The 26,425-nt window shown below is 57.1% G+C and overlaps 1 protein-coding gene across 1 annotated transcript in view; it reads right to left on the reverse strand.

Moving 5' to 3' along the window:
* Positions 1 to 4,150: 4,150 nt before the first annotated feature.
* LOC144726508 (uncharacterized) overlaps positions 4,151 to 26,425 on the reverse strand; it is a 33,471-nt gene continuing 11,196 nt past the window's right edge. The window contains exons 2-3 of the mRNA XM_078605305.1: positions 7,071 to 7,154; positions 4,151 to 4,565 (exon numbers count right to left, since the gene is read on the reverse strand). Of these exons, the coding sequence (XP_078461431.1) occupies positions 4,152 to 4,565; positions 7,071 to 7,142 (486 nt within the window). The 5' untranslated portion in view covers positions 7,143 to 7,154 and the 3' untranslated portion in view covers position 4,151. The remainder of the gene's footprint in view (positions 4,566 to 7,070; positions 7,155 to 26,425) is intronic.

Consider the following 26,425-nt stretch of genomic DNA (forward strand, 5'->3'; position numbering starts at 1 on the left):
GGGTGAGTGTGTGGATGAGTGTGTGGATGGGTGTGTGGGTGAGTGGGTGAGCGTGTGGATGAGCGTGTGGGTGGGTGTGTGGGTGCGTGTGTGGGTGAGTGTGTGGGTGCGTGTGTGGGTGAGTGTGTGGGTGAGTGTGGGTGGGTAAGTGTGTGGGTAAGTGTGTGGGTAAGTGTGTGGGTGAGTGTGTGGGTGAGTGTGTGGGTGAGTGTGTGGGTACGTGCTAATTGGAGGAGGGATAGAGTGTTTCACCCTCGCACGCTGAGTGGGGTTTTCCGGGTGCTCCAGCTTCCTCCCACGTGTAGTATAAAAACACCTGTCATCACTTGGTCCATCCCACCTTCACGTGTGATGAGTCTGTGGGCCTCTGAGTCGTCCTCTCTCTCTCTCTTCTACTGCTGCTGCTGTTACTGCTGCTACTACTAATGCTGCTATTGCAACTATTACTGCTGCTACTACTACTACTGCTACGACTGCTACTGCTGCTACTGCTGCGACTGCTGCTGCAACTGCTACTGCTGCTCATACTGCTACTACTACTGCTGCTGCTACTACTACTGTTGCTACTGCTGCTGCTGCGACTGCTGCTGCTGTACACGCGATTGGGTCCGCGGGGCGGGTCTCACTGAGATGAGTGTTGATGTCACAGGAGCGGGCCACTCGGGGGATCAACAATCAATTAACCCATCGATCAATAAAATCACTTCATTAATGAATAGCACCAATACAGAGTACACGAGAGGGTAGTCACCCTACAGAGTACACGAGAGGGTAGTCACCCTACAGAGTACACGAGAGGGTAGCCACCCCTACAGAGTACATGAGAGGGTAGTCACCCCTACAGAGTACACGAGAGGGTAGTCACCCTACAGAGTACACGAGAGGGTAGTCACCCTACAGGGTACACGAGGGTAGTTACCCCTACAGAGTACACGAGAGGGTAGTCACCCCTACAGAGTACACGTGAAGGTAGTCACCCCTACAGAGTACACGAGAGGGTAGCCACCCCTACAGAGTACACGTGAAGGTAGCCACCCCTACAGGGTACACGTGAAGGTAGTCACCCCTACAGAGTACACGTGAGGGTAGTCACCCCTACAGAGTACACGAGAGGGTAGCCACCCCTACAGGGTACACGTGAAGGTAGTCACCCCTACAGAGTACACGAGAGGGTAGCCACCCCTACAGAGTACACGTGAAGGTAGCCACCCCTACAGAGTACACGTGAGGGTAGTCACCCCTACAGAGTACACGTGAGGGTAGTCACCCCTACAGGGTACACGAGAGGGTAGTCACCCCTACAGGGTACACGAGAGGGTAGTCACCCCTACAGAGTACACGTGAAGGTAGTCACCCATACAGGGTACACGTGAAGGTAGTCACCCCTACAGAGTACACGAGAGGGTAGTCACTCCTACAGAGTACACGTGAGGGTAGCCACCCCTACAGAGTACACGTGAGGGTAGTCACCCCTACAGAGTACACGAGAGGGTAGTCACCCCTACAGGGTACACGTGAAGGTAGTCACCCCTACAGAGTACACGAGAGGGTAGTCACCCCTACAGAGTACACGTGAGGGTAGCCACCCCTACAGAGTACACGAGAGGGTAGTCACCCCTACAGAGTACACGTGAGGGTAGTCACCCCTACATGGTACACGTGAAGGTAGTCACCCCTACAGAGTACACGAGAGGGTAGTCACCCCTACAGAGTACACGTGAGGGTAGCCACCCCTACAGAGTACACGTGAGGGTAGTCACCCATACAGGGTACACGTGAAGGTAGTCACCCCTACAGAGTACACGAGAGGGTAGTCACTCCTACAGAGTACACGTGAGGGTAGCCAACCCTACAGAGTACACGTGAGGGTAGTCACCCCTACAGAGTACACGAGAGGGTAGTCACCCCTACAGGGTACACGTGAAGGTAGTCACCCCTACAGAGTACACGAGAGGGTAGTCACCCCTACAGAGTACACGTGAGGGTAGCCACCCCTACAGAGTACACGAGAGGGTAGTCACCCCTACAGAGTACACGTGAGGGTAGTCACCCCTACATGGTACACGTGAAGGTAGTCACCCCTACAGAGTACACGAGAGGGTAGTCACCCCTACAGAGTACACGTGAGGGTAGCCACCCCTACAGAGTACACGTGAGGGTAGTCACCCATACAGGGTACACATGAAGGTAGTCACCCCTACAGAGTACACGAGAGGGTAGTCACTCCTACAGAGTACACGTGAGGGTAGCCACCCCTACAGAGTACACGTGAGGGTAGTCACCCCTACAGAGTACACGAGAGGGTAGTCACCCCTACAGGGTACACGTGAAGGTAGTCACCCCTACAGAGTACACGAGAGGGTAGTCACCCCTACAGAGTACACGTGAGGGTAGCCACCCCTACAGAGTACACGAGAGGGTAGTCACCCCTACAGAGTACACGTGAGGGTAGTCACCCCTACATGGTACACGTGAAGGTAGTCACCCCTACAGAGTACACGAGAGGGTAGTCACCCCTACAGAGTACACGTGAGGGTTCGAAATCGAGTGCATGTTTTTTGAGGAGGAGGTGGTGGTGATGATGATGAGGTGGTGATGATGAGGAGGTGATGATGGAGTTGCTGGTGATGAGGTGGTGGTGATCAGGTGGTGATGGAGGTGGTGATGTAGGTGGTGGTGATGAGGTGGTGATGAGGTAGAGGAGAAGGAGGAGAGTGCGTGACATCAATTTATTTTATTTTTTATTTTCACCGCGATTACCGCGCGATTAAAACCAACCTGAAACGTACAGAGCGAAGACGGCAACCCCGCCCCCTAGCCCCCCCCCTAGCCCCCCCCATAGCCCCCCCCCCCCCCACGGTCCCCTCGCCCCCCTCGCCCCCACCCACGGCCGCGTGTCCAATCACAAACGGCGCACGCGCGAAGACTGCAACAACCCCGACATGCTGGCCCACCTCCTCCACCTTGCTCCACCACCTCCTCCACCTTGCTCCACCATCTCCTCGTCGTCACCCCCTCCTCACCACCCCCCTCCTCACCACCCCCCCCCTCCTCCTCCTTCTCATCACCTCCTCCTCCTCACCCCCCTCCTCCTTCTCATCACCTCCACCACCTCCTCATCATCACCTCCTCCACCTTGCTCCACCACCTCCTCATCGTCACCCCCTCCTCCTTCTCCTCCTCACCATCCCCTCTTCCTCACCACCCCCTCCTCCTCCTCCTCCTCACCATCCCCTCCTCACCACCACCCCCTCCTCACCACCACCCCCTCCTCCTCCTCACCGCCACCAACCCCTCCTCCTCCTCACCACCCCCTCCTCACCAAACCCTCCTTCTCCTCACCTCCTCCTCACCACCCCCTCCTCCTCACCACCCCTTCCTCCTCACCACCTCCTCCTCCTCACCACCCCCCTCCTCCTCCTCCTCCTCACCACCCCTTCCTCCTCACCACTCCCTCCTCCTCCTCCTCCTCCTCACCACCCCCCCCTCCTCCTCCTCCTCCTCATCACCACCTCCTCTTCACCACCCCCACCACCACCCCCACCACCACCCCCCCCCCTTCTCCTCCTCCTCACCACCCCCCCCCTCCTCCTCCTCACCACCCCTTCCTCCTCACCACTCCCTCCTCCTCACCACCCCCCCCCCCCTCCTCCTCATCACCACCCTTCCCCCTCCACCTCCTCCTCACCACCCCCCCTCCTCCTCCTCATCACCCCCCTCCTCCTCCTCCTCACCACCCCCCATCCTCCTCCTCCTCCTCATCACCACCTCGTCCTCACCACCCCCACCACCACCCCCCCCCTCCTCCTCCTCACCACCCCCACCACCACCTCCTCCTCACCACCACCCCCTCCTCCTCACCACCCCCACCACCACCACCTCCTCCTCACCACCCCCACCACCACCCCCTCCTCCTGCTCCACGACGAGGCGGCGTGGATCCGCTAGGCGAGGCGTGGCGAGCGGATTGCGAGGCCGAAGAAGCGGTGGATGAATCCGCCGTAGCGCTTCTTCTTGGCGCGCTTGGGCCAGCGGCCCTTGGGGCGGCCGACCCTTCGCATGAAGCCGCCGTAGCGCTTGCTCACTTCTCTGCCACCACCACCGCCGCCACCATCGCCGCCGTCGCCACCGCCGCCATCACCGCCGCCGCCGTCACCCGCCGCTCAAGCGCACGTCTCGCGCCGCCAGTCTTGCTCCGCCCGGCCCCCCCAGCTCGAATGCGGGCGGCAGGAGCGGGGTGGTGGCCCACGCCCGCACCCCCCCGCCGTCTACTCCGCTCCCGGGGCCCTCGGCTGTGGCGTCGGGAAACCGCGGCGACCCCCGCGGGCGAACTCGTGACTCGGCGGCGTCGGCTGCGTCCCTCCTGAAGGCCACGCGGGCCTCCGCCTCCTCCGCCTCCTCCTCCGCCTCCACGAGCCGCAGCGCCACCGCGGGGGTGCGGGGCCCCGCGCGGGCGTCGAGACCCCCATAGAGGGGGTCCGGAGGGGGGCTCAGAGGGGCGCCCAGGGGCACGAAGAGGCCACGGCCCGTGCAGCAGAACGGGCAGTCGGTGACCTTCACGCACACCTGGGGAGGGGTGGGGGAGGGGGGGAAAGGAGAGCAGAAGGGGGGGGGGGAGAAAGGGGGGGAGAAGGGTGGGGGGTGAGAAGGGGGGGGTGGGAAGGGTGGGGGGAGAAGGGTGGGGGGTGAGTAGGGGGGGAAGGGGGGGGAGAAGGGTGGGGGGTGAGAATGGGGGGGGGGTGAGAAGGGGGGGGTGAGAAGGAGGGGGAAGAAGGGGGGTGAGAAGGGGGGGGGTATCGGGTTTCACGCGGCCCAGCACCGCTGCTTTTTCCAGGTTCCCAGTTCGATATCTACGCAAGGCCGCGATGGCATGGAGGAGGCCACGATGGTGTGGAGGAGGCCGTGATGGTGTGGAGGAGGCCGTGATGGTGTGGAGGAGGCCGCGATGGCGTGGAGGAGGCCGCGATGGCATGGAGGAGGCCACGATGGTGTGGAGGAGGCCGTGATGGTGTGGAGGAGGCCACGATGGTGTGGAGGAGGCCGCGATGGCATGGAGGAGGCCACGATGGTGTGGAGGAGGCCGTGATGGTGTGGAGGAGGCCGCGATGGCGTGGAGGAGGCCGTGATGGGTTGGAGGAGGCCGCGATGGCGTGGAGGAGGCCGCGATGGCATGGAGGAGGCCACGATGGCGTGGAGGAGGCCGTGATGGGTTGGAGGAGGCCGTGATGGTGTGGAGGAGGCCGCGATGGCGTGGAGGAGGCCGCGATGGCGTGGAGGAGGCCGCGATGGCGTGGAGGAGGCCGCGATGGCGTGGAGGAGGCCGCGATGGCGTGGAGGAGGCCGCGATGGCGTGGAGGAGGCCGCGATGGCGTGGAGGAGGCCGCGATGGCGTGGAGGAGGCCGCGATGGCGTGGAGGAGGCCGCGATGGCGTGGAGGAGGCCGCGATGGCGTGGAGGAGGCCGCGATGGCGTGGAGGAGGCCACGATGGTGTGGAGGAGGCCGTGATGGTGTGGAGGAGGCCGTGATGGGTTGGAGGAGGCCGCGATGGTGTGGAGGAGGCCGCGATGGCGTGGAGGAGGCCGCGATGGCGTGGAGGAGGCCGCGATGGCGTGGAGGAGGCCGCGATGGCGTGGAGGAGGCCGCGATGGCATGGAGGAGGCCGCGATGGCGTGGAGGAGGCCGCGATGGCGTGGAGGAGGCCGCGATGGCGTGGAGGAGGCCGCGATGGCGTGGAGGAGGCCGCGATGGCGTGGAAGAGGCCGCGATGGTGTGGAGGAGGCCGTGATGGGTTGGAGGAGGCCGCGATGGTGTGGAGGAGGCCGCGATGGCGTGGAGGAGGCCGCGATGGCGTGGAGGAGGCCGCGATGGCGTGGAGGAGGCCACGATGGTGTGGAGGAGGCCGTGATGGTGTGGAGGAGGCCGTGATGGGTTGGAGGAGGCCGCGATGGTGTGGAGGAGGCCGCGATGGCGTGGAGGAGGCCGCGATGGTGTGGAGGAGGCCGTGATGGGTTGGAGGAGGCCGCGATGGTGTGGAGGAGGCCGCGATGGCGTGGAGGAGGCCGTGATGGTGTGGAGGAGGCCGCAATGGTGTGGAGGAGGCCGCGATGGCGGGGAGGAGGCCGCGATGGTGTGGAGGAGGCCGTGATGGCATGGAGGAGGCCGTGATGGTGTGGAGGAGGCCGTGATGGTGTGGAGGAGGCCGTGATGGTGTGGAGGAGGCCGTGATGGAGTGGAGGAGGCCGCGATGGTGTGGAGGAGGCCGTGATGGAGTGGAGGAGGCCGTGATGACGTGGAGGAGGCCGCGATGGCGTGGAGGAGGCCGCGATGGCGTGGAGGAGGCCGCGATGGTGTGGAGGAGGCCGTGATGGTGTGGAGGAGGCCGTGATGGAGTGGAGGAGGCCGCGATGGTGTGGAGGAGGCCGTGATGGAGTGGAGGAGGCCGTGATGACGTGGAGGAGGCCGCGATGGCGTGGAGGAGGCCGTGATGGCGTGGAGGAGGCCGCGATGGCGTGGAGGAGGCCGTGATGGCGTGGAGGAGGCCGTGATGGCGTGGAGGAGGCCGCGATGGTGTGGAGGAGGCCGTGATGGCGTGGAGGAGGCCGCGATGGTGTGGAGGAGGCCGTGATGGTGTGGAGGAGGCCGTGATGGCATGGAGGAGGCCGTGATGGTGTGGAGGAGGCCGCGATGGTGTGGAGGAGGCCGTGATGGCGTGGAGGAGGCCGCGATGGTGTGGAGGAGGCCGTGATGGTGTGGAGGAGGCCGTGATGGCATGGAGGAGGCCGTGATGGTGTGGAGGAGGCCGCGATTGGTGCCTTACCTGGTAAACGATAAAGAGGTTATCGTTTAATAGTGAGTTTGGGTGAGTAGTCATGGCGAGTGTTGGTGAGGGGTGTGGTGAGTGTCGGTGAGTGTTGGTGAGTGGTGTGGTGAGTGTTGGTGAGTGGGGTGGTGAGTGGTGTGGTGAGTGTTGGTGAGTGTTGGTGAGTGATGTGGTGAGTAGTGTTGGTGAGTGTTGGTGAGTGGTGTTGGTGAGTGGTGTGGTGAGTGTTGGTGAGTGAGGGTTGACTCACGCTGAGGTAGAGCGGCACCTCACGCGTGCACGCGCACGTGATCAGCAGGAGACGCAGCAGTGAGGCGCTCATCCCGACCGCCACCTGCTCATTCACAAAAAGGGAAAAACCCGCACGAGCCCATTCACAAAAAACCCGCACGAGCCCATTCACAAAAAACCCGCACGAGCTCATTCACAAAAAACCCGCACGAGCCCATTCACAAAAAATCCACACGAGCCTATTCACAAAAAACCCGCACGAGCCCATTCATAAAAAAACCTGCACGAGCCCATTTGTTCTGCCTCACGGCAGGGGTTTTGCCTCACGGCAGATGGGGGGGGGGGCATATGTACACAGGAATTTCCTGTTTTTGATGCTAATTTTGGTCACGTGACCAGGAAGTTGCGATTTAAGATTCCCGCTCAACCACGCGGGCGTCGGCCATTACACACATAATTCAAGATGGCGGCACACATCGCGTCCCAGTGAAGCCAGCCGCAATTGTCCATTGTGGGACTTTAAGAAGCATTGTCTGTAAGTTCGTTTATGTTCTTATAATATTGGCAATGCTGTTATAATGTTAGAATGACTGTTATAATGATGTAAATGCCTATATAATGCTGTTAAATTGTTATGATAAATACGAGGCCTAGTTAACAACGAATCCTGCAACTTTCCTTATTGTGAATGTAATTTAAATAAGTCGAGTCAAACTTGTACCCAAGTAACTATATTGCGATCCTGAGAGCAAGGATGACGAAATATCTCATCCACAATTTTGTGTTATGTGTAATACTGTACATTTGGGGTGCAGTGTGATGAATACACGATGAGCCTTTATGTAACAGCAGCTTATGCTCTTGTATAGTTATTCAGTGGTAATGTAGGGGCCTGGTCCATCCAGGGTCTATTGTTGAGAAACATGTTATATAAGACAATGTTCTGATGCTGTGGTGTTCATTCATTGTGTTGGTGTTTCTGGGTTATAACAGATGCTGTATCTATGCTGTTTTCTGACCAGTTTTACCTCTTTAAACTCAATACATGACGTTTGGAGTCGGACGTTCATCCTGGCTCCGAGGGTTTATTGGACGCGAGGTTAACTACACAGCTAGCGGTGCAACACAGCGCACGGCGAGGCCGAGACACCATTCACAAAAAAACACGCACACTTCCATTTCATTTGAAGGCAAGGGCCCATTCCCAAAACGCACGCGCCCATTCACAAAACGTAAAAGGAGCATTCACAAAATGGCAAGGATTCAATCACACAGCCGCATGCGTCCATGAACAGAACGCAAAGGCGCATTAAAAGAAAGCACGCGCCCATTCACAAAATCGCAAAGGCTCCATCACAAAGACGCCTGCTACCATTCACAAAAACGCACGCGCCCATTCACAAACACACAAGCACCCATTCCTACAAACACACACGCGCCCATTCATAAAAACACCCCATGGGCCCCGTTCCCCAGAACGCACGCGCCCATTCACAAACACACGAGGGACTAATCCCAAAAACTCACACGGGCCCATTCACACAAAAACCGCGCCCCCCCCCTCTTCCAAAAATTAGCGTGCGCCCATTCATAAATATCCAGGGTGATCCATTATCAAACAACTCACTCACTCAGGGACACACACCGCGGAGAAGTTAGAGAGCAAAGGGCGACCAATTCCCAAAGCCTTTCCTTGGTCAGTGGTCATTCTGATGATGCTTAAATAGGGGGGGGGGGGGGGGATAGAGGGGGGGAGGGATGTGGGGGGTGGAGGGGGGGGGTAGAGGGGGGAGGGATGTGGGGGGTGGAGGAGGGATTGAGGGGGGGGGGATTGAGGGGGGGAGGGATTGAGGGGGGGGTGATCGTAATCACCCCTTCCCCACCCTCTGGATGAGTCAGCGAGAGAGTCAATGTTGTTGTTGTTGTTGATGGAAGGGAACAAGGCTGCAGTCGCCTTTGCGTGGGGAACTGCATCAACGTCGTGCCCGCGATTGTCGCCACGCGGCGCGGGGGAGCAATTGCGTCGCAGTTCTGCCGCAGCTGTTGTTGCGTGTGTGTGTCTGTGTGTGTGTCTGTGTTTGTGTGAGTGTGTCTGTGTTTGTGTGAGTGTGTCTGTGTGAGTGTCTGTGAGTGTGTGCGAGTGTGTCTGTGAGTGTGTGTGTGTGTCTGTGAGTGTGTGTGTCTGTGAGTGTGTGTGGCTGTGAGTGTGTGTGTCTGTGAGTGTGTGTGTCTGTGAGTGTGTGTCTGTGAGTGTGTCTCCACTCGGGGCATGAGACTGCCAAACAACAGGGTGTGGCTCTCCTTCTAAACAAAAGAATGAAAGGGGCGTTGGAGGAGTGGTGGTCGTGGTTACTTATGCCCCCACCGAAGACGAACATCCGTGGAGGGATGCAGGCAAAGCCGATGAGTGAGATGCCTTCTATGACCTCCTGTCACAGGTGCTGGCTAAAGTGGCCACTCGGGACAGAGTCATCTTGTTGGGTGACTTCAATGCCCGAGTTGGTCATGATGCTGGCACCTGGTCTGGAGTGATTGGAAGGTATGGGCTAAATCAGCTCAATAACAACAGTAGGAGGCTGCTAGATTTTTGTGCAGGCTTGTAATTACCGACACGCTCTTCCGGCATCGGTGCATCCACACAACATCATGGATGCATGCCGGGTCCAAGCAAGAACATCTGCTGCACTACATAATGATGGACCAGCGGATGCGAGCCCATGTCCTTGACACCAGGACCTACCGTGGAGCTGATCTGCCCTCTGACCATCGACTAGTCATCTATAAGATGCGCCTGCCATTCTTCCACTCCGATGGTGGGTGTACACCCAGGACCCCATTCCAACCAAAAGTGGCCTGGTCTCCGTTAGCTGATGAAAGTTGCAAGTGAGAATTTCATCATCACTTGCAGCTGGGGTTGGCATCGTCCCCCACTCCTTCTGATGTCGAGGGTAAATGGGCGAGGTTTAGGACTGTGACTCATGCAGCTGCAATGGCTGCTTTGGGTACGCGGTCCAGACCTCCCCAGAAACCCTGGCTGACAGAGGAGGTGTTCATGTTAGTTGATAAAAAGCGACAGGCCCACTCTCATCGGCTGCTGCATCCCATGTCAGAGAATGAGGAGGTTTACCGCAGCCTCGCTCGGAGGTTCGGAGAGCCGTAAGGCGCTGCAAGGATGGGTGGTGGTCGCGGGTTGCTGAGGAGATGGAGTCTGCCTCAGTGGCCCGCGATCACAAATCACTATTTAACTCCATCAAAAAAGTAACCTGCAGCTCCACACCAATTACCATCATTAGGGGAAAAAACGGTGATCCAATCTCCGACCCCCAAGAACAGGTTTGCAGATTTTCTGAACATTTCTGTGAGGTCCTGGGTGAGGGGAAATCTCTCAGCCAGGAGAACATCATGGCACAAAGTGGGGATAACCCTGCTGAGGCTGCGGTGCCTCAAATATTGGAAGAGGTCACCTCCTGTGAGTGTCTGGCTGAGGTGCCATCTGTTGAGGAAGTACTGAAGGCAATCCGGAGTCTGAGACCAGGAAAGGCACCGGGCAGAGATGATCTCCCAAGCGAAATGCTGAGGGAGGGTGGCGTTTGTGCACAGACTGCCCTATATGACATCATAACAACAGTCTGGACCACTGGACGGGTTCCGCAGGATTGGAAGGATGCCCTGGTGGTCCCCCTCTTAAAGAAGGGGGACCGCACAGACTGTAACAACTACAGGAGCATCTCACTCTTCAGTGTGCGGGAAAGGTCCTGGCAAGGATTATTGAACATCGCCTTGCTAGGCACGCTGATGAGAGGCTTGCGGAACCCCAATGCGGTTTCAGGAAAGGGCGGCCCTGCACAGATGCCATATTTTCTGTCCGTCTGCTACAGCAGAGGTATAGGGAATTCCAACAAGAGCTACATCTCTGCTTTATTGACCTGGTCAAGGCCTATGATACTATCAGTAGGCCTGGGCTCTGGGTTCTTCTTCGTGCTATCGGAGTCCCTGACCCTCTGCTCACGATCATTAAGGACCTTCATGATGGTGAGCGGGCCCGGGTAAAACTACGTGGCCGGGAGTCAGAGCCTTTCCTTGTACACCTTGGTGTGCCACAGGGATGTCCTCTGGCTCCCACATTATTTAACATCTATTTTGACCGCGTATTTCGTGAAGCCTTCAATAGCTGTACCGGGGGAATTTCCATTTGGTGCATATATAATGGGAGGCTGATCGACGCCCGGGTGCGATCAAGGGATGGCTCCCTATTGGTCAACCACGTTATGTATGCCGATGATTTGGTAATAGCTGCTCATTCAGAAGAGGAGTTGGAGACGATGCTGCTGAGACTGGAGTATGCCACTAAGAGGTGAGGCCTTACCATCAGCCCCACCAAAACTAAGCACCTGCCTGGGTATTTTGTACCATCGGACACTCCACCCCCACAACTCCAAATCGGTGATGGGGCAGTTGTGGAGAGAGTGGAGAGTTTCCCATACCTGGGCAGTGTGCTTATGACCGGCTCCAGTTTAACAGCAGAGGTCTCACTCCGAATCAGTCGAGCGGCAATATCTTTTCATTGGTTGCGTAACGCTGCGTGGAAGCTACCTGGTCTGTCGCTCCGCACGAAGCTTCAGGTCTTCTCGGCCACGGTCATTCCCTCCCTTCTCTATGCTTGCGAAACGTGGACCCCCCTAATGGAGCATCTTCGCCGGTTGGAAACATTTAGGCTGGCCTGCCTACGATCCATCCTGGGTTCAACCAGGCTGGATTGTGTGAGGAGCTCACAAATCCTTGAAAGATCTGGGCAAAGTCCCATCGGTGAGCTCCTCCAGCAGGCAAGGCTGCGTTGGCTGGGTCATGTAGCCCGCATGCCCAGCTACCGCATGCCTAAACAGCTTTTGTTCGGCCGGATCGAGGGGGCTAAACGGGCGCGGCACGGGCTAGAGAAGAGATGGAGTGATGTGGTACAGGAGGACGTGGAGCTGAGTGGACTTGCCGATGACTATTCTTAGGTTTTTTCGGTAAAGTCACGTAGGTAAAACATAAAAATTAATAAAAGTAAAATAAAATAAAAATCACGACGTTTAGGAGGCAACACAAGCTTCCGTCTTCAGGTGGAACCGTCACAGCCACGACAGCTGTATCAAGTAAATGAGAGATTGCAAGAGCTACCACTCCGTATATATAATGGTTGAAGAGGGGGGAAGGGCCAAGTACGGCACACTTTTTATTCATATGGTAAGGTGAGGCTAACAATAGTGTGAAAAGGAGAAAAACAACTAAACATGGTAAAACAAGCCTGGCTGTCTATCAATAACCTATAATAGTTGTCTGTCAAATAAGATTGGCCAAATAAGTGTAGTTAAATCTTTTTTGCATGGTTAATCACATCTTTCCAATGATTACTTAGTTTGTAACCATCATCACGGTTGAAATTATGTCTGTGTTTGTATATTTGTATGGCTTCGTGTACAAACCTTTGATGGTAGCCAGGAGGTGTGCAGAGAACCTTGGTCTCGGAAAAGACAATTTCATGAGAGCCCACCGAGTTGTAGCAATGATCGGCAACGGCCGAAGAATCAGTTCTGCCGTGTTTCAGATCTGACTTGTGCTCGCGGACACGATCAGAAACATGACGTTTCGTTTCTACAATGTAGCAATCACCACAAATGCAACTCAATTTGTAGACTCCAGGATACTGTAAGTCAGGAACGACATCCTTCACAGATGGAATCAGATCACGGATTTTATGCACTGTACTGAATCGGACTTGGATCTTATGTTTGTTTTGAATTTTGGAGATCTTTTTGGTCACGCCTGCTATGTATGGTAACGTGATAGTTTTGGTCGGAGTTTCATGTGGCTGTTTCTGTGTGGTGGGAGAAACAGCTTGGCGGATAGTGCGGTCAGAGTATCCGTTCATCCTGAGGGCCCGATGTACATGTCTTAATTCACCGGCCAGGTGGTGTTGGTCAGAAATGCCATGGGCTCTGTGGTATAGCGTTTTGATGAGAGAATTCTTTTGGGATTTAACTACACTTATTTGGCCAATCTTATTTGACAGACAACTATTACAGGTTATTGATAGACAGCCAGGCTTGTTTTACCATATTTAGTTGTTTTTCTCCTTTTCACACTATTGTTAGCCTCACCTTACCATATGAATAAAAAGTGTGCCGTACTTGGCCCTTCCCCCCTCTTCAACCATTATATATACGGAGTGGTAGCTCTTGCAATCTCTCATTTACTTGATACAGCTGTCGTGGCTGTGACGGTTCCACCTGAAGACGGAAGCTTGTGTTGCCTCCGAAACGTCGTGATTTTTATTTTATTTTACTTTTATTAATTTTAATGATTTACCTACGTGACTTTACCGAAAAAACCTAAGAATATGAATCCTTGCAGTCACGAAAGCTTCAAATCTAGAATTGCCGATGACTGGTACCAGCGGTGTCAAGATCGCCCTCAGTGGAGGAGGCTCGTGAAGGACGCTACTGGGCAGTTGGAGGCAGTCGCCCTCCAACAACAACGGAGGGCGGAGGAGCGACGCTCACAACAACGAGCGGAGCGCCGGGTAGCTAAAGCACAGCAAGTTGGTACAGTAGGGGGCACAGGTGGTGCATCAGCCAGTCATCTCGATCATCTCGGTCAGTCGACCCGTGGCACCTGGGTCTGCCCCGTGACCTCCTGCCAGCGGGCGTTCGACACTTCACGTGGCCTCAAGGTGCACATGGCCTGGCACAAGCGTCGTGGTGACGTCACCACCACTTAGTGGCGAATGGCAGTTGTTGTTGTTGTGTGTGTCTGTGTGTGTCTGTGTGTGTGTCTGTGTGTGTGTGTCTGTGTGTCTGTCCCGAGACCTCCTCCTGTCAGCGAGCCTTCGACACTTCACGTGGCCTCAAAGTGCACCTGGTCTGGTACAGGCGCCGTGGTGAACGTCACCGTCACTTCGTGGCGAATGGCGGCTGTACAGTATTGGTATTGGGGAGCGGTGGTGCAGCGGTTAGCGCACTGCGCTACGCTACAAACCCAGTGACCCAAGATCGATTCCCGCTCACGGCCACCACCGGTGACGATTATCTGAACCGGTCCCTGGCCTGGTGCGGTGTGTAAATTTCGCTACTGGGGAGACACACAGACACACACACAAAGACAGACACAGACAGACAGACACACAGACAGACACACACACAGACACACACAGACACACACACACAGACACGCACACACAGACACACAAGCGGTATTGGCCGAAACATCCCAACGCTGAAACATCACCCTACAAAGACCCCCCATATAGCCCACAACAGAATGTTGGGGCAAGTGCTGTTAGCGAGCAGCAGCGCCTATGAAGGCCGGGCGTGGTGCTGGCCACCCACCCCCTCGTGTACCGTTCCGGCCTTCATAGGTGCTCGCGAACAGCACTTGCCCCTACAGTTTCTTAAGGCTATACGGGGGATCTTTGTGTCTGTGTGTGTGCAGGTTTGCTTTGTTTTAGCTAGGGGGAAACTCCATGCTTGAACAAAGAACAGGGGGAGAGAATACACACAGCACACACACCACTAACACACACACCACTCACACACACACCACTCACACACACACCGCACACACGCACACGCACTCACGCACACACACTGACACTATGACACACACACAAATTACTCAGGGGGAGAAAATACTCTCTCACTAGAACAGGGGGAGGACACACAAACTCCACTCCCTCACTCTCACTAGAACAGGGGGAGAACACACAAACTCCACTCACTCACTAACTAGAATAGGGGCAGATCACACAAACTCCACTCACTCACTCACTAGAACAAGGGGAGAACACACAAACTCCACTCACTCACTAACTAGAATAGGGGCAGATCACACAAACTCCACTAACTCACTCACTAGAACAGGGGGAGAACACACAAACTCCACTCACTCTCACTCACTAGAATAGGGGTACATCACACAAACTCCACTCACTCACTCACTAGAACAGGGGGAGATCACACAAACTCCACTCACTCACTCACTAGAACAGGGGGAGAACACACAAACTCCACTCACTCACTCACTAGAACAGGGGGAGAACACACAAACTCCACTCACTCACTCACTAGAACAGGGGGAGAACACACAAACTCCACTCACTCTCTCACTAGAACAGGGGTACATCACACAAACTCCACTCACTCACTCACTAGAACAGGGGGAGATCACACAAACTCCACTCACTCACTCACGAGAACAGGGGGAGAACACACAAACTCCACTCACTCACTCACTAGAACAGGGGGAGAACACACAAACTCCACTCACTCTCTCACTAGAACAGGGGTACATCACACAAACTCCACTCACTCACTCACTAGAACAGGGGGAGATCACACAAACTCCACTCACTCACTCACGAGAACAGGGGGAGAACACACAAACTCCACTCACTCACTCACTAGAACAGGGGGAGATCACACAAACTCCACTCACTCACTCACTAGAACAGGGGGAGATCACACAAACTCCACTCACTCACTAGAACAGGGGGAGAACACACAAACTCCACTCACTCTCTCACTAGAACAGGGGTACATCACACAAACTCCACTCACTCACTAGAACAGGGGGAGAACACACAAACTCCACTCACTCTCACTCACTAGAACAGGGGTACATCACGCAAACTCCACTCACTCACTCACTAGAACAGGGGGAGATCACACAAACTCCACTCACTCACGAGAACAGGGGTACATCACACAAACTCCACTCACTCACTAGAACAGGGGGAGAACACACAAACTCCACTCACTCTCTCACTAGAACAGGGGTACATCACACAAACTCCACTCACTCACTCACTAGAACAGGGGAAGAACACACAAACTCCACTCACTCTCTCACTAGAACAGGGGGAGAACACACAAACTCCACTCACTCCCGCGTCGGGAATGGAAACCAGGCTCTGTGTGGTGGTGAGGCGGCACGAATCTCACGACTCCCACCACCACCATCACCACCATCACCGCCCAGCCGCCAGGGTCATGAAGTTCCTCTCAGCTGCCAATGAGGCTCACTCGCTCCGGAGCGGGCTTGACGTCCTCTCGTCTCCCGCCATCTCTCGCTCGCTCGCTCTCCTCTCTCACCTGCCCCCCTCTCTCTCACCCCGACCCAGCTCTCCTCCCCCCTCGCTCGCCCAATCTCCCTTCTCTTGTCACCCCTCTCTCTCCCTCCCTACCATTCTCCCCCCCCCCCCATTTCTCTCTCCTCCCTCCTCCTTTTTCCCTCCCCCCTCTTCTTTTTCTCCCCCATTTCTCCCCCCCCCATCTCCCCCCCCTCCCGCTCCCCTCCTCCCCACCTCTCTCCGTCTCTCTGCCGCGATCGTTTAGCGGAGTTTCCGCTCTCGCTGATCGCATCTCGCCCCAACAGCGGCCGCGCGTCCGCTCTGACATCGCTCAGCGGTGTCGTCGCAGCGCTGTGACACACACACACAGACTCACACACACACATATTCACACACACACTCACACACAGACACACACACTCACAGACTCACACACACACTCACAGACACACTCACACACAAAGACAGACTCACACACACTGACTCACACAGACTCACACAGACTCACACACGCAGACTCACACACGCAGACTCACACAGACACACACACACAGACTCACACACGCAGACTCTCACACACACAGACAGACTTACAACAACAACAGCCATTCGCCACTAAGTGGCGGTGACGTCACCACGACGCTTGTGCCAGGCCAAGTGCACCTTGAGGCCACGTGAAGTGTCGAACGCCCGCTGGCAGGAGGTCACGGGGCAGACCCAGGTGCCACGGGTCGACTGACCGAGATGACTGAGATGACTGGCTGATGCACCACCTGTGCCCCCTACTGTACCAACTTGCTGTGCTTTAGTCACCCGGCGTTCCGCTCGTTGATGTGAGTGTCGCTCCTCCGCCCTCCGTTGTTGTTGGAGGGCGACTGCCTCCAACTGCCCAATAGCGTCCTTCACGAGCCTCCTCCACAGAGGCCGATCTTGACACCGCTGGTACCAGTCATCGGCAAGTCCACTCAGCTCCACGTCCTCCTATACCACATCACTCCATCTCTTCTCTAGCTCGTGCCGCGCCCGTTTAGCCCCCTCGATCCGGCGGAACAAAAGCTGTTTAGGCATGCGGTGGCTGGGCATGCGGGCTACATGACCCAGCCAACGCAGCCTTGCCTGCTGGAGGAGCTCACCGATGGGACTTTGCCCAGATCTTTCAAGGATTTGTGAGCTCCCCACACAATCCAGCCTAAGTTAAACCCAGGATGAATCGTAGGCAGGCCAGCCTAAATGTTTCCAATCGGCGAAAATGCTCCATTAGGGGGGTCCACGTTTCGCAAGCGTAGAGAAGGGAGGGAATGACAGTGGCCGAGAAGACCTGAAGCTTCGTGCGGAGCGACAGACCAGGTAGCTTCCACACAGCGTTACGCAACCGATGAAAAGATATTGCTGCTCGACTGATTCGGAGTGAGACCTCTGCTGTTAAACTGGAGCCGGTCATAAGCACACTAACCAGGTATGGGAAACTCTCCACTCTCTCCACTACCGCTCCATCACCGATTGGGAGTTGTGTGGGTGGAGTGTCCGATGGTACAAAATACCCAGGCAGGTGCTTAGTTTTGGTGGGGCTGATGGTAAGGCCCCACCTCTTAGTGGCACGCTCCAGACCCAGCAGCAGCGTCTCCAACTGCTCTTCTGAATGAGCAGCTATTACCAAATCATCGGCATACATAACGTGGTTGACCAATAGGGAGCCATCCCTTGATCGCACCCGGGCGTCGATCAGCCTCCCATTATATTTGTACCAAATGGAAATTCCCCCCGTACAGCTGTTGAAAGCTTCACGAACTACGCGGTCAAAATAGATGTTAAAGCATGTGGGAGCCAGAGGACATCTCTGTCGCACCCCAAGGTGTACAGGGAACGGATCTGACTCCCGGCCACGTAGTTTTACCCGGGCCCGCTCACCATCATGAAGGTCCTCAATGATCGTGAGCAGAGGGTCAGGGACTCCGAAAGTACGAAGAACAACCCAGAGCCCAGGCCTACTGATGGTATCATAGGCCTTGACGAGGTCAATAAAGCAGAGATGTAGGTCTTGTTGGAATTCCCTACACCTCTGCTGTAGCAGACGGACAGAACATATGGCATCTGTGCAGGACCGCCCTTTCCTGAAACCGCATTGGGGCTCCACAATCCCCTCCTCAGCGTGCCTAGCAAGGCGATGTTGAATAATCCTTTCCAGGACCTTTCCCGGCACACTGAGGAGTGCGATGCCCCTGTAGTTGTTACAGTCTGTGCGGTCCCCCTTCTTAAAGAGGGGGACCACCAGGGCATCCTTCCAATTCGGATCCCGTCCAGTGGTCCAGACTGTTGTTATGATGTCATATAGGGCAGTCTGTGCACAAACGCCACCCTCCCTCAGTATTTCGCTTGGGAGATCATCTCTGCTCGGTGCCTTTCCTGGTCTCAGACTCTGGATCGCCTTCAGTACTTCCTCAACAGATGGCACCTCAGCCAGCCACTCACAGGGGGTGACCTCTTCCAATATTTGAGGCACCGCAGCCTCAGCAGGGTTATCCCCACTTTGTGCCATGATGTTTTCCTGGGAATTTCCAATCCCCCAGGACCTCACAGAAATGCTCAGCAAATCTGCAAACCTGTTCCTGGGGGTCGGAGATTGGATCACCGTTTTCCCCCCTAATGATGGTAATAGGTGTGGCGCTGCAGGTTACTTTTTTGATGGAGTTAAATAATGATTTGTGATCGCGGACCACTGAGGCAGACTCCATCTCCTCAGCAACCCGCGACCACCACCCATCCTTGCAGCGCCTTACGGCTCTCCGAACCTCCGAGCGAAGGCTGCGGTAAACCTCCTCATTCTCTGATGTGGGATGCTGTAGCCGATGAGAGTGGGCCTGTCGCTTTTCTCAACTAAGCTGAACACCTCTGTCAGCCAGGGTTTCTGGGGAGGTCTGGACCGCGTACCCAAAGCAGCCATTGCAGCTGCATGAGTCACATGTCGAGGGCCCATTTACCCTCGACATCAGGAGGAGTGGGGGACGATGCCAACCCCAGCTGCAAGCGATCATGAAATTCTCACTTGCAACTTTCATCAGCTAACTGAGACCAGGCCACTTTTGGTTTGAATGGGGTCCTGGGTGTACACCCACCACCGGAGTGGAAGAATGGCAGGCACATCTTACAGATGACTAGTCGATGGTCAGAGGGCAGATCAGCTCCACGGTAGGTCCTGGTGTCAAGGACATGGGCTCGCATCCGCTGGTCCGTCACTATGTAGTCCAGCAGATGTTCTTGCTTGGACCCGGCATGCATCCATGATGTTGTGTGGATGCGCCGATGCCGGAAGAGCGTGTTGGTAATTACAAGCGCATGGGCTGCACAAAAATCTAGCAGCCTCCTACCGTTGTTATTGAGCTGATCTGGCCCATGCCTTCCAATCACTCCAGACCAGGTGCCAGCATCATGACCAACTCGGGCAGTGAAGTCACCCAACAAGATGACTCTGTACCGAGTGGGCACTTTAGCCAGCACCTGTGACAGGTCAAAGAAGGCATCTGACTCATCGGCTTTGCCTGCATCCCTCCACGGATGTTCGTCTTCGGTGGGGACATAAGTAACCACGACCACCACTCCTCACCTCCGGTTGATGGGAAGGCGAGCCCAAAGTATCCTGGGGCTTACAGCTTCCCACACCTCACCGCCACGCTCCCACGCCCCCTTCATTCTTTTGTTTGGCATCTCCTGCCCCGAGTGGAGGACTGTCCACCCCTCATGGTGGCAGGAGCCAGAACCGGTCCACCGGACCTCCTGAATGCCACAGAGATCCAGGCGGTACCGGTCCAGCTCCCGACAAAGGAGTGGCAGCCTCTCCTCCGCAGTGAGCGATCGAACATTCGACGTGGCCATCCGCAGTGGTTTTATGTTGTTTCTGGAGGAGCCCCGAGGGTGAAGATTCAATCTCCTGGCTCCGCCAATTGGGGTTTGGCCAGGAGACGTCATAGAAGCCTGTCCCCCCGGGGCCTCCGGCACAAGCTTATTAGTTACATATTTATGTTTAAGTCGTGGTCTCGTGGTAATTAATTGAAGATGGAGTGATTACCAGCCCCTCGCACTCTTCCAGAGCCCCCGTTTAGCCACTGTGGTGGTCACAGACGCCATGAGGGGAGAGGCCAATGGGCATTGGCCCTCCCCTCACAGCAATGTCCACGACAGTTTTGCCCGTCCGGCACCGTGAGGAGGTAGGGGGTTGTTTTGCCAGACTGCACACACAACACACACTCCGACACACACACACCACGCACTCCGACACACACACACCACGCACACACACCACACACACCTACACACACACACCACGCACAACGACACACACACAAACATACACCACGCACACTGACACACACACACCACGCACACCAACACACACACACACTGACACACACACAACACACATGTGATGCCGCCGCCACGAAGCCATTCAGCAGGCGCCCCATCTGCGGCCTCGCCACCACCAAGCGACGGAGCCGACCCCACGTCCCCCTCACCTCACCTCACATGAACACGCCCGCAAGCATCCCCCCCCCTCATAGAGCGGGAAGGGGAGGACACCTGATCGACCGGTTTTTATCCGAGAAACCCTTATCGGGATTAACTCTCACGGTTTCCGGCGATCAGGGAATTGGATGATTGAGCTGAAGGTATGAATAGATCGGGAGAGGGGAGGCGCTCGGGGAGCCCGTGCACAGATTCCCACGGCGAGCCTTTGTGACGGACGCCGCCGCATGAACTGCAATAATGGGGGGGCCTGCGTGAGAAAGGGATTGATTGGAATTTGCGCCGCGCAGGTTGAGCATTAATTAGCATATCAAAAGCGCCCGGAACCGCCGTGCGCGTGCCAGAGGGTCGCGAGCCTATTGTTCAGAGCCGCATCCCTTTGAGGTAGGGAGGATAAATAGGGAGCGCAAAGGGGAAATCGGGCTCTTGACTCCAGCACCAGGCGACACCACTAGCTCCAGCCCAGCGACCCGGACGTCCGTGAGACGCACCACGGTACGCTGCGAGCAGGAGATCAACGGACCGCGGTGAGCACCTAACAGTGAGTAAGAAGGTGAATTAGAATCATAGTAGATAAATCGGGAATAGGTATAAAGGTATCAGCGTAGGCCAGCCTCGTCGACTCACGGATTTAACACCTAGTTCCAGGTAGCAGACAATAAATCATTAATAGCGAAGCGTGGTCTCGCGTGATCTTGTTGAGCAGTGTGTCGCGTGGGGAGCTGCGTGTGTGTGCGTGCGTCCACCCCGTGCGCGATACAGGTGCGCGATCATAACGCGAGTAATCAGGGGTAAAGTGTAGTGCTGCGGCTCGCCTCGGGGGAGCGCTGCGCAGAGCGGCGCGAGAGCGGGTGCCGCGTGGGTTCACTCCGTGTGTGATACAGGGGCGCGATCATAACGTGAGTTGAGTTGGAGTGCGCGGAGCGGCGTGTGTGGGTGCGCGTGTGTACACAGTGGTTCGCCACGTGAGTGAGCGCTGCGTAGAGCGGCGCACGAGTGGGTGTCGCGTGTGTGCAGGTGTGTGCGCTCGTAGTGTGGGGGAAGGGGTCGGTGCGCCCGCAGGTCCCCGCTCCGTCTGTCTTGCGTAGTGTGAGGGCAGCGTCGTTCGCCCTCCTACCCCTGACCCCCGTTTAATAGCGCGTGAGCCATGGAGAGACAACGCAGCGTTTGCAGGTGAACGAGAGCGGGCGGCGAGCTATGCCTCTCACACGAGCTCGCGGAGGGACGGACCAGGGAGGGGAGCCGTCAGCCGATGAGCCCAGCGACGGCAGCAGCTACTCGCAGAGTTGCGAGGGGTCGGCACACGGCGGGGCCCCTGCCATACGCATGGAGCATGGAGGGACTTCGGGGGCCAGCGACCCCAACAATTTGGTGTCAGAAGTCGTACGAACCCTCACATCTTCACGGGAAGTTAGCGCGTTACTCCACGCAAAGGTAAGGCATGTGTTCACCGGCCAGGGGACCCCTACATGGAAAGCGTTTTCCCGCAATATCATAGGTGCTAAAGAGCTTAATGGCTGGTCGGACGCGCAGGCGTTACGACATCTTACGTTGAACCTGGAGGGGCGGGCAGCCGACTTTGTAGAGGCCCTACCCGAAAGCGCGCAAACCCAACTAGAGGAACTAATGCGTAGATTAGATCGGCGTTTCGGCACGCGCAACGCGATACAGGCAAAGACGGCCTTAGAGGCACGCCGATGCCAACCTGGCGAGGACTTTCGAGACTACGCCGAGGACGTGTGATCACTAACCCGGATCGCCCGCCCAGAGTTCGCGAAGGAGGTCATTGACGCGCTAGCTGCAGACAAGCTACTCAGGTACCTAGCTCGCACCGCATGGTGGCAGCCCAAAAGGGGTAGCGCAGGCCTCCCCTTCGATACCCTAGTCGAGCAAGCACTGGAGTGTGAGGAGCTCTCCAGTGAACGCGTGCAGCTCCGAGGGTCGGGACAGGAGTGCACCGTGGCGAGCCTCATCCCTGACGAGGAGGAGGATGAGGAGGAGCCCGCCAGCCCCATAAGGAGACGGGCAAGAGAACCCCAGAGACCCCGCGAGACGACCCCGGGGTGGGTAGCCGGGTTACAGACCGGCATGGGAGATATTGCTGGCCGGGTAGACCGAATGGACGGTAAGGTAACCCAAGTACGCGAGGAAGCGAATAAAAATGTGAAGACCATCCAGTCTGAGATGGGTGAACTACACTCCACAGTAGGGGGGCTGGCCGGGAAAGTATCCCAATTAGAGTCCGAGTTAGAACAACTGCGTACAGGGAGAGGGAGCGGGCAGGGGGCCCACTACGGAGCCACCACCCCTTCCCAGACGTGTTATGTGTGCGACCGGCGAGGGCATCTCAGGAGGGACTGCCCTCAGCCTGCCCGTGCGAGGCAGATGCATAGGTCAAACACTAAGGTCCCCCTAGAGAGGGGACCACCGGGGGATGAAATCGACGTAGACCCGACCCAAACCAGCCGTAATGATAATGGCGAGCGAGCGATCTCCACACAGATTCCAGCCACGACACCAAGGAACGCGGCGACTCCTGGCGACTGGCTGCGGGAGCTGGTGGCGGGAATCACGGGGGCCACGTCGCTGGTGGAAGGGGAGGTAAACGGAGTGCGTACCCGAATCCTGCTGGACACGGGGGCGGTGGCCTCGCTCGTGAGCGCAGCGCACTGCAGCGCGATCGAGGTCGACGTGCGTCACCTGCAGGCACCGGACCGCGCGCTGCACACGGCGAGCGGAGCCGGAATGGGGCTGCTGGGGAGAGCCACCCTAGAGGTCCGCATAGGCAGCCAGGTGTGCAACCAGGAGTTCTACGTGTCGAGTGCGTTGTGTCACGAGTGTATCGCAGGTACCGACCTCTTAGAACAGCTGGGACTCAACGTGCAACCCCGCCAGCGATGCCACCATGGAGAGCAACGGCGAGCGGATACCGTTCCTGGGACGAGAATCAACGCGCCCCCGCTTCGCACCTGTGGCCGCTATCCTGGCGACGGCAGTCACCATCGGGCCGCTCACCGAGATGCTGGTGCCGGTGGCAACATCCCCCACCGACCCCGCGCTCCGACCATCAGGAGAGGTAATGCTAACTCCTCACCCAGAGTTGGCAAAACGGTATGGGGTCGTTGGATCCGCCACGTTGGTAAACGCAGATGGGGACCGATTGTTTATGTGGATGTTTAACCCCCACAGTACCCCAGCGATACTGCGACGGCACACCCCGATAGCCACCATACACCCCCTGCACGCACGCCACTCTAACGACTCGGTGTTCGCACTCTGGGCTGAGGACCCCGGTCGTCCTGAGGGTGACCAGGACCTGGCCTGGCGAGTCGGCCCGACTCCCCGAGCCGAGGTCATTCCCCTGCTCGATGCGTTACATGTACCATGGGCGGATTTACCTAAGGGAGAGGCCGATCGGCTGCGCGTGTTACTGCGGGAGTATGCCGACGTATTCAGTGAACACGACTCGGACGTGGGTCGGACCGACCTTGTTAAGCACCAAATTGACACCGGTGCAGCCCGACCCATCAAACTCCCTGCGTACCGAGTGGGCGCACCCGAACGCGCCCAAATCAAAGAGGCAGTTGGGGACATGCTTCGCGATAACATAATTCAGCCCTCGGCGAGCCCCTGGTCAGCCTCAGTGGTACTAGTAACGAAAAAGGATGGGTCAACCCGGTTCTGCGTCGATTACCGTAAACTGAATGCAGTCACGCTCGGCGATGCCTTCCCCACACCCCGCATCGACGACACCTTCGACAGCCTCGCCGGAGCGCGATATTTTTCCACCCTCGATCTCGCGTCCGGGTACTGGCAGGTGGAGATGGCGGAGGAGGATCGGCCGAAAACCGCATTCACCACCCTGATGGGGCTATTCGAGTTTCGAGTACTCCCTTTCGGACTCACCAATGCGCCCGCGACGTTCCAGCGGCTGATGGAGTTGGTGATGCGGGGCTTGCAATGGGAACAGTGCCTGATTTACTTGGACGATGTGATAGTGTTCAGTAGATCTTTGTCTGAGCATTGGTCCAGGTTACGGGAGGTATTCCAGCGACTGCAAGCAGCTCATCTCAAGCTCAAGCCACGTAAGTGTTACATCGCACAACGCGAGGTGGGGTACCTCGGGCACCGCGTCAGCGAGGCAGGCGTGCACACCGATCCGGAGAAGGTACGCGCCATAGTGGAGTGGCCACGGCCAAGGAATCTGACGGAGATCCGATCATTTTTAGGGCTCGCCACCTATTATCGTCGATTTGTAAAGGGATTCAGCGAGATTGCACGCCCCCTCACCCAACTCACCTCCCCTAAGCACCCCTATCAGTGGACGGGGGCCTGCCAGACGGCCTTCACCACTCTCAAAGACCACCTCACCCACGCCCCCACCCTCGCTTTCCCCGATTTTACCACCAATTTTATTTTGCACACCGACGCCTGCAGCAGCGGGCTGGGCGCGGTGTTGTCACAGGTACAGGATGGGACGGAACGAGTCATCGCGTACGCCAGCCGGACCTTGAGTGGGGCCGAGCTGAACTATTGCGTGACCCGCCAAGAGTTGTACGCCGTGATTTTCGCATGTAAGCAGTTCCGGCCGTATTTGTACGGCAGGAAATGTCGCGTACGCACTGACCATTATGCTCTGCAGTTCCTTCTTACATTCAAGGAGCCACGGGGGCAGATGGCCCGGTGGTTGGCACAGTTGCAGGAGTACAACCTGCAAATCGAGTATCGGGCTGGCCGGACGCATGCAAACGCGGACGCCTTGTCGAGGCGGCCCACGGTGTACGCCGAGACAAGGGCGGAGGAGGCCTGCCCGTGTTTCACGGGGGGACGCTGCCGGCAGGCAATGGACCCCCGAGAGGCCGCGGCCACTGACCCCCCCCCAGCGAGGGAGAGTGCAGTGTGCGCCACAGAGACCCTTACAGGTGGCACCGAGGATCCCGTCGACCGCCCGGCAAGCGCGGGACCCGCGGCTCGGGACCCGATCAGATGGATCCAGGAGGACGTCGGCTGCGCCTTCCCAGGCCTGAACGACGAGCAGCTGAGACAGACCCAGCAGCGAGATCCCGATCTGGCGGCAGTGGAGGCAGCACTGCGGGAGGAAAAGAGCGCCCTACCAGGACCCTGGAGCGGTTTGTATGCCCGGTTGTGTGTGCAGAACGGAGTAGTACGGGAGTTAACCGAGGCCGGCCAGCCGGGGTGCATCTGTGTTCCTGCCCAGGTGCGACCCCAGCTGCTACGGCTGGTGCATGACCACCCACTCGGGGGCCACGATGGGGAACGACGCACTCGAGAGACCCTGCGTCGCCAGTATCTCTGGCCCAAATTGGCACAAGACGTGGCGGCCTGGGTACAGGGCTGCCGCGCCTGTCAGCAGTGCGGGCCGAAACCGGCACGATACCAGGTACCCCTAAGGCCGTTCCGCGTCAGCCGCACGAATCAGCTGGTCGGGATCGATCTACAGGGGCCATTCCCGCGATCCCATCGAGGCAACCGGTATATCCTAGTCGCAGTAGAGTATTTCACCCGCTACCCCGTGGCAGTGGCCATCCCTGATAAAACGGGCCTTGGTGGTGGCCCGGGCTATCGTGGAACATTACGTACTGAAGCACGGGATCCCAGAACGAGTCCTCACCGACCAGGGTAGCGAGTTCGAGGCCGAGCTGTTCCAGGCACTGTGCTGAGAATTCGGAATCCAGAAGGACCGAACCACAGCGTACCACCCCCAAGCGAACGGTATGGTAGAGCGCATG

Source organism: Lampetra planeri, chromosome 23 (assembly GCF_965212315.1).
Source record: "Lampetra planeri chromosome 23, kcLamPlan1.2.h2, whole genome shotgun sequence".
NCBI lineage: Eukaryota > Metazoa > Chordata > Hyperoartia > Petromyzontiformes > Petromyzontidae > Lampetra > Lampetra planeri.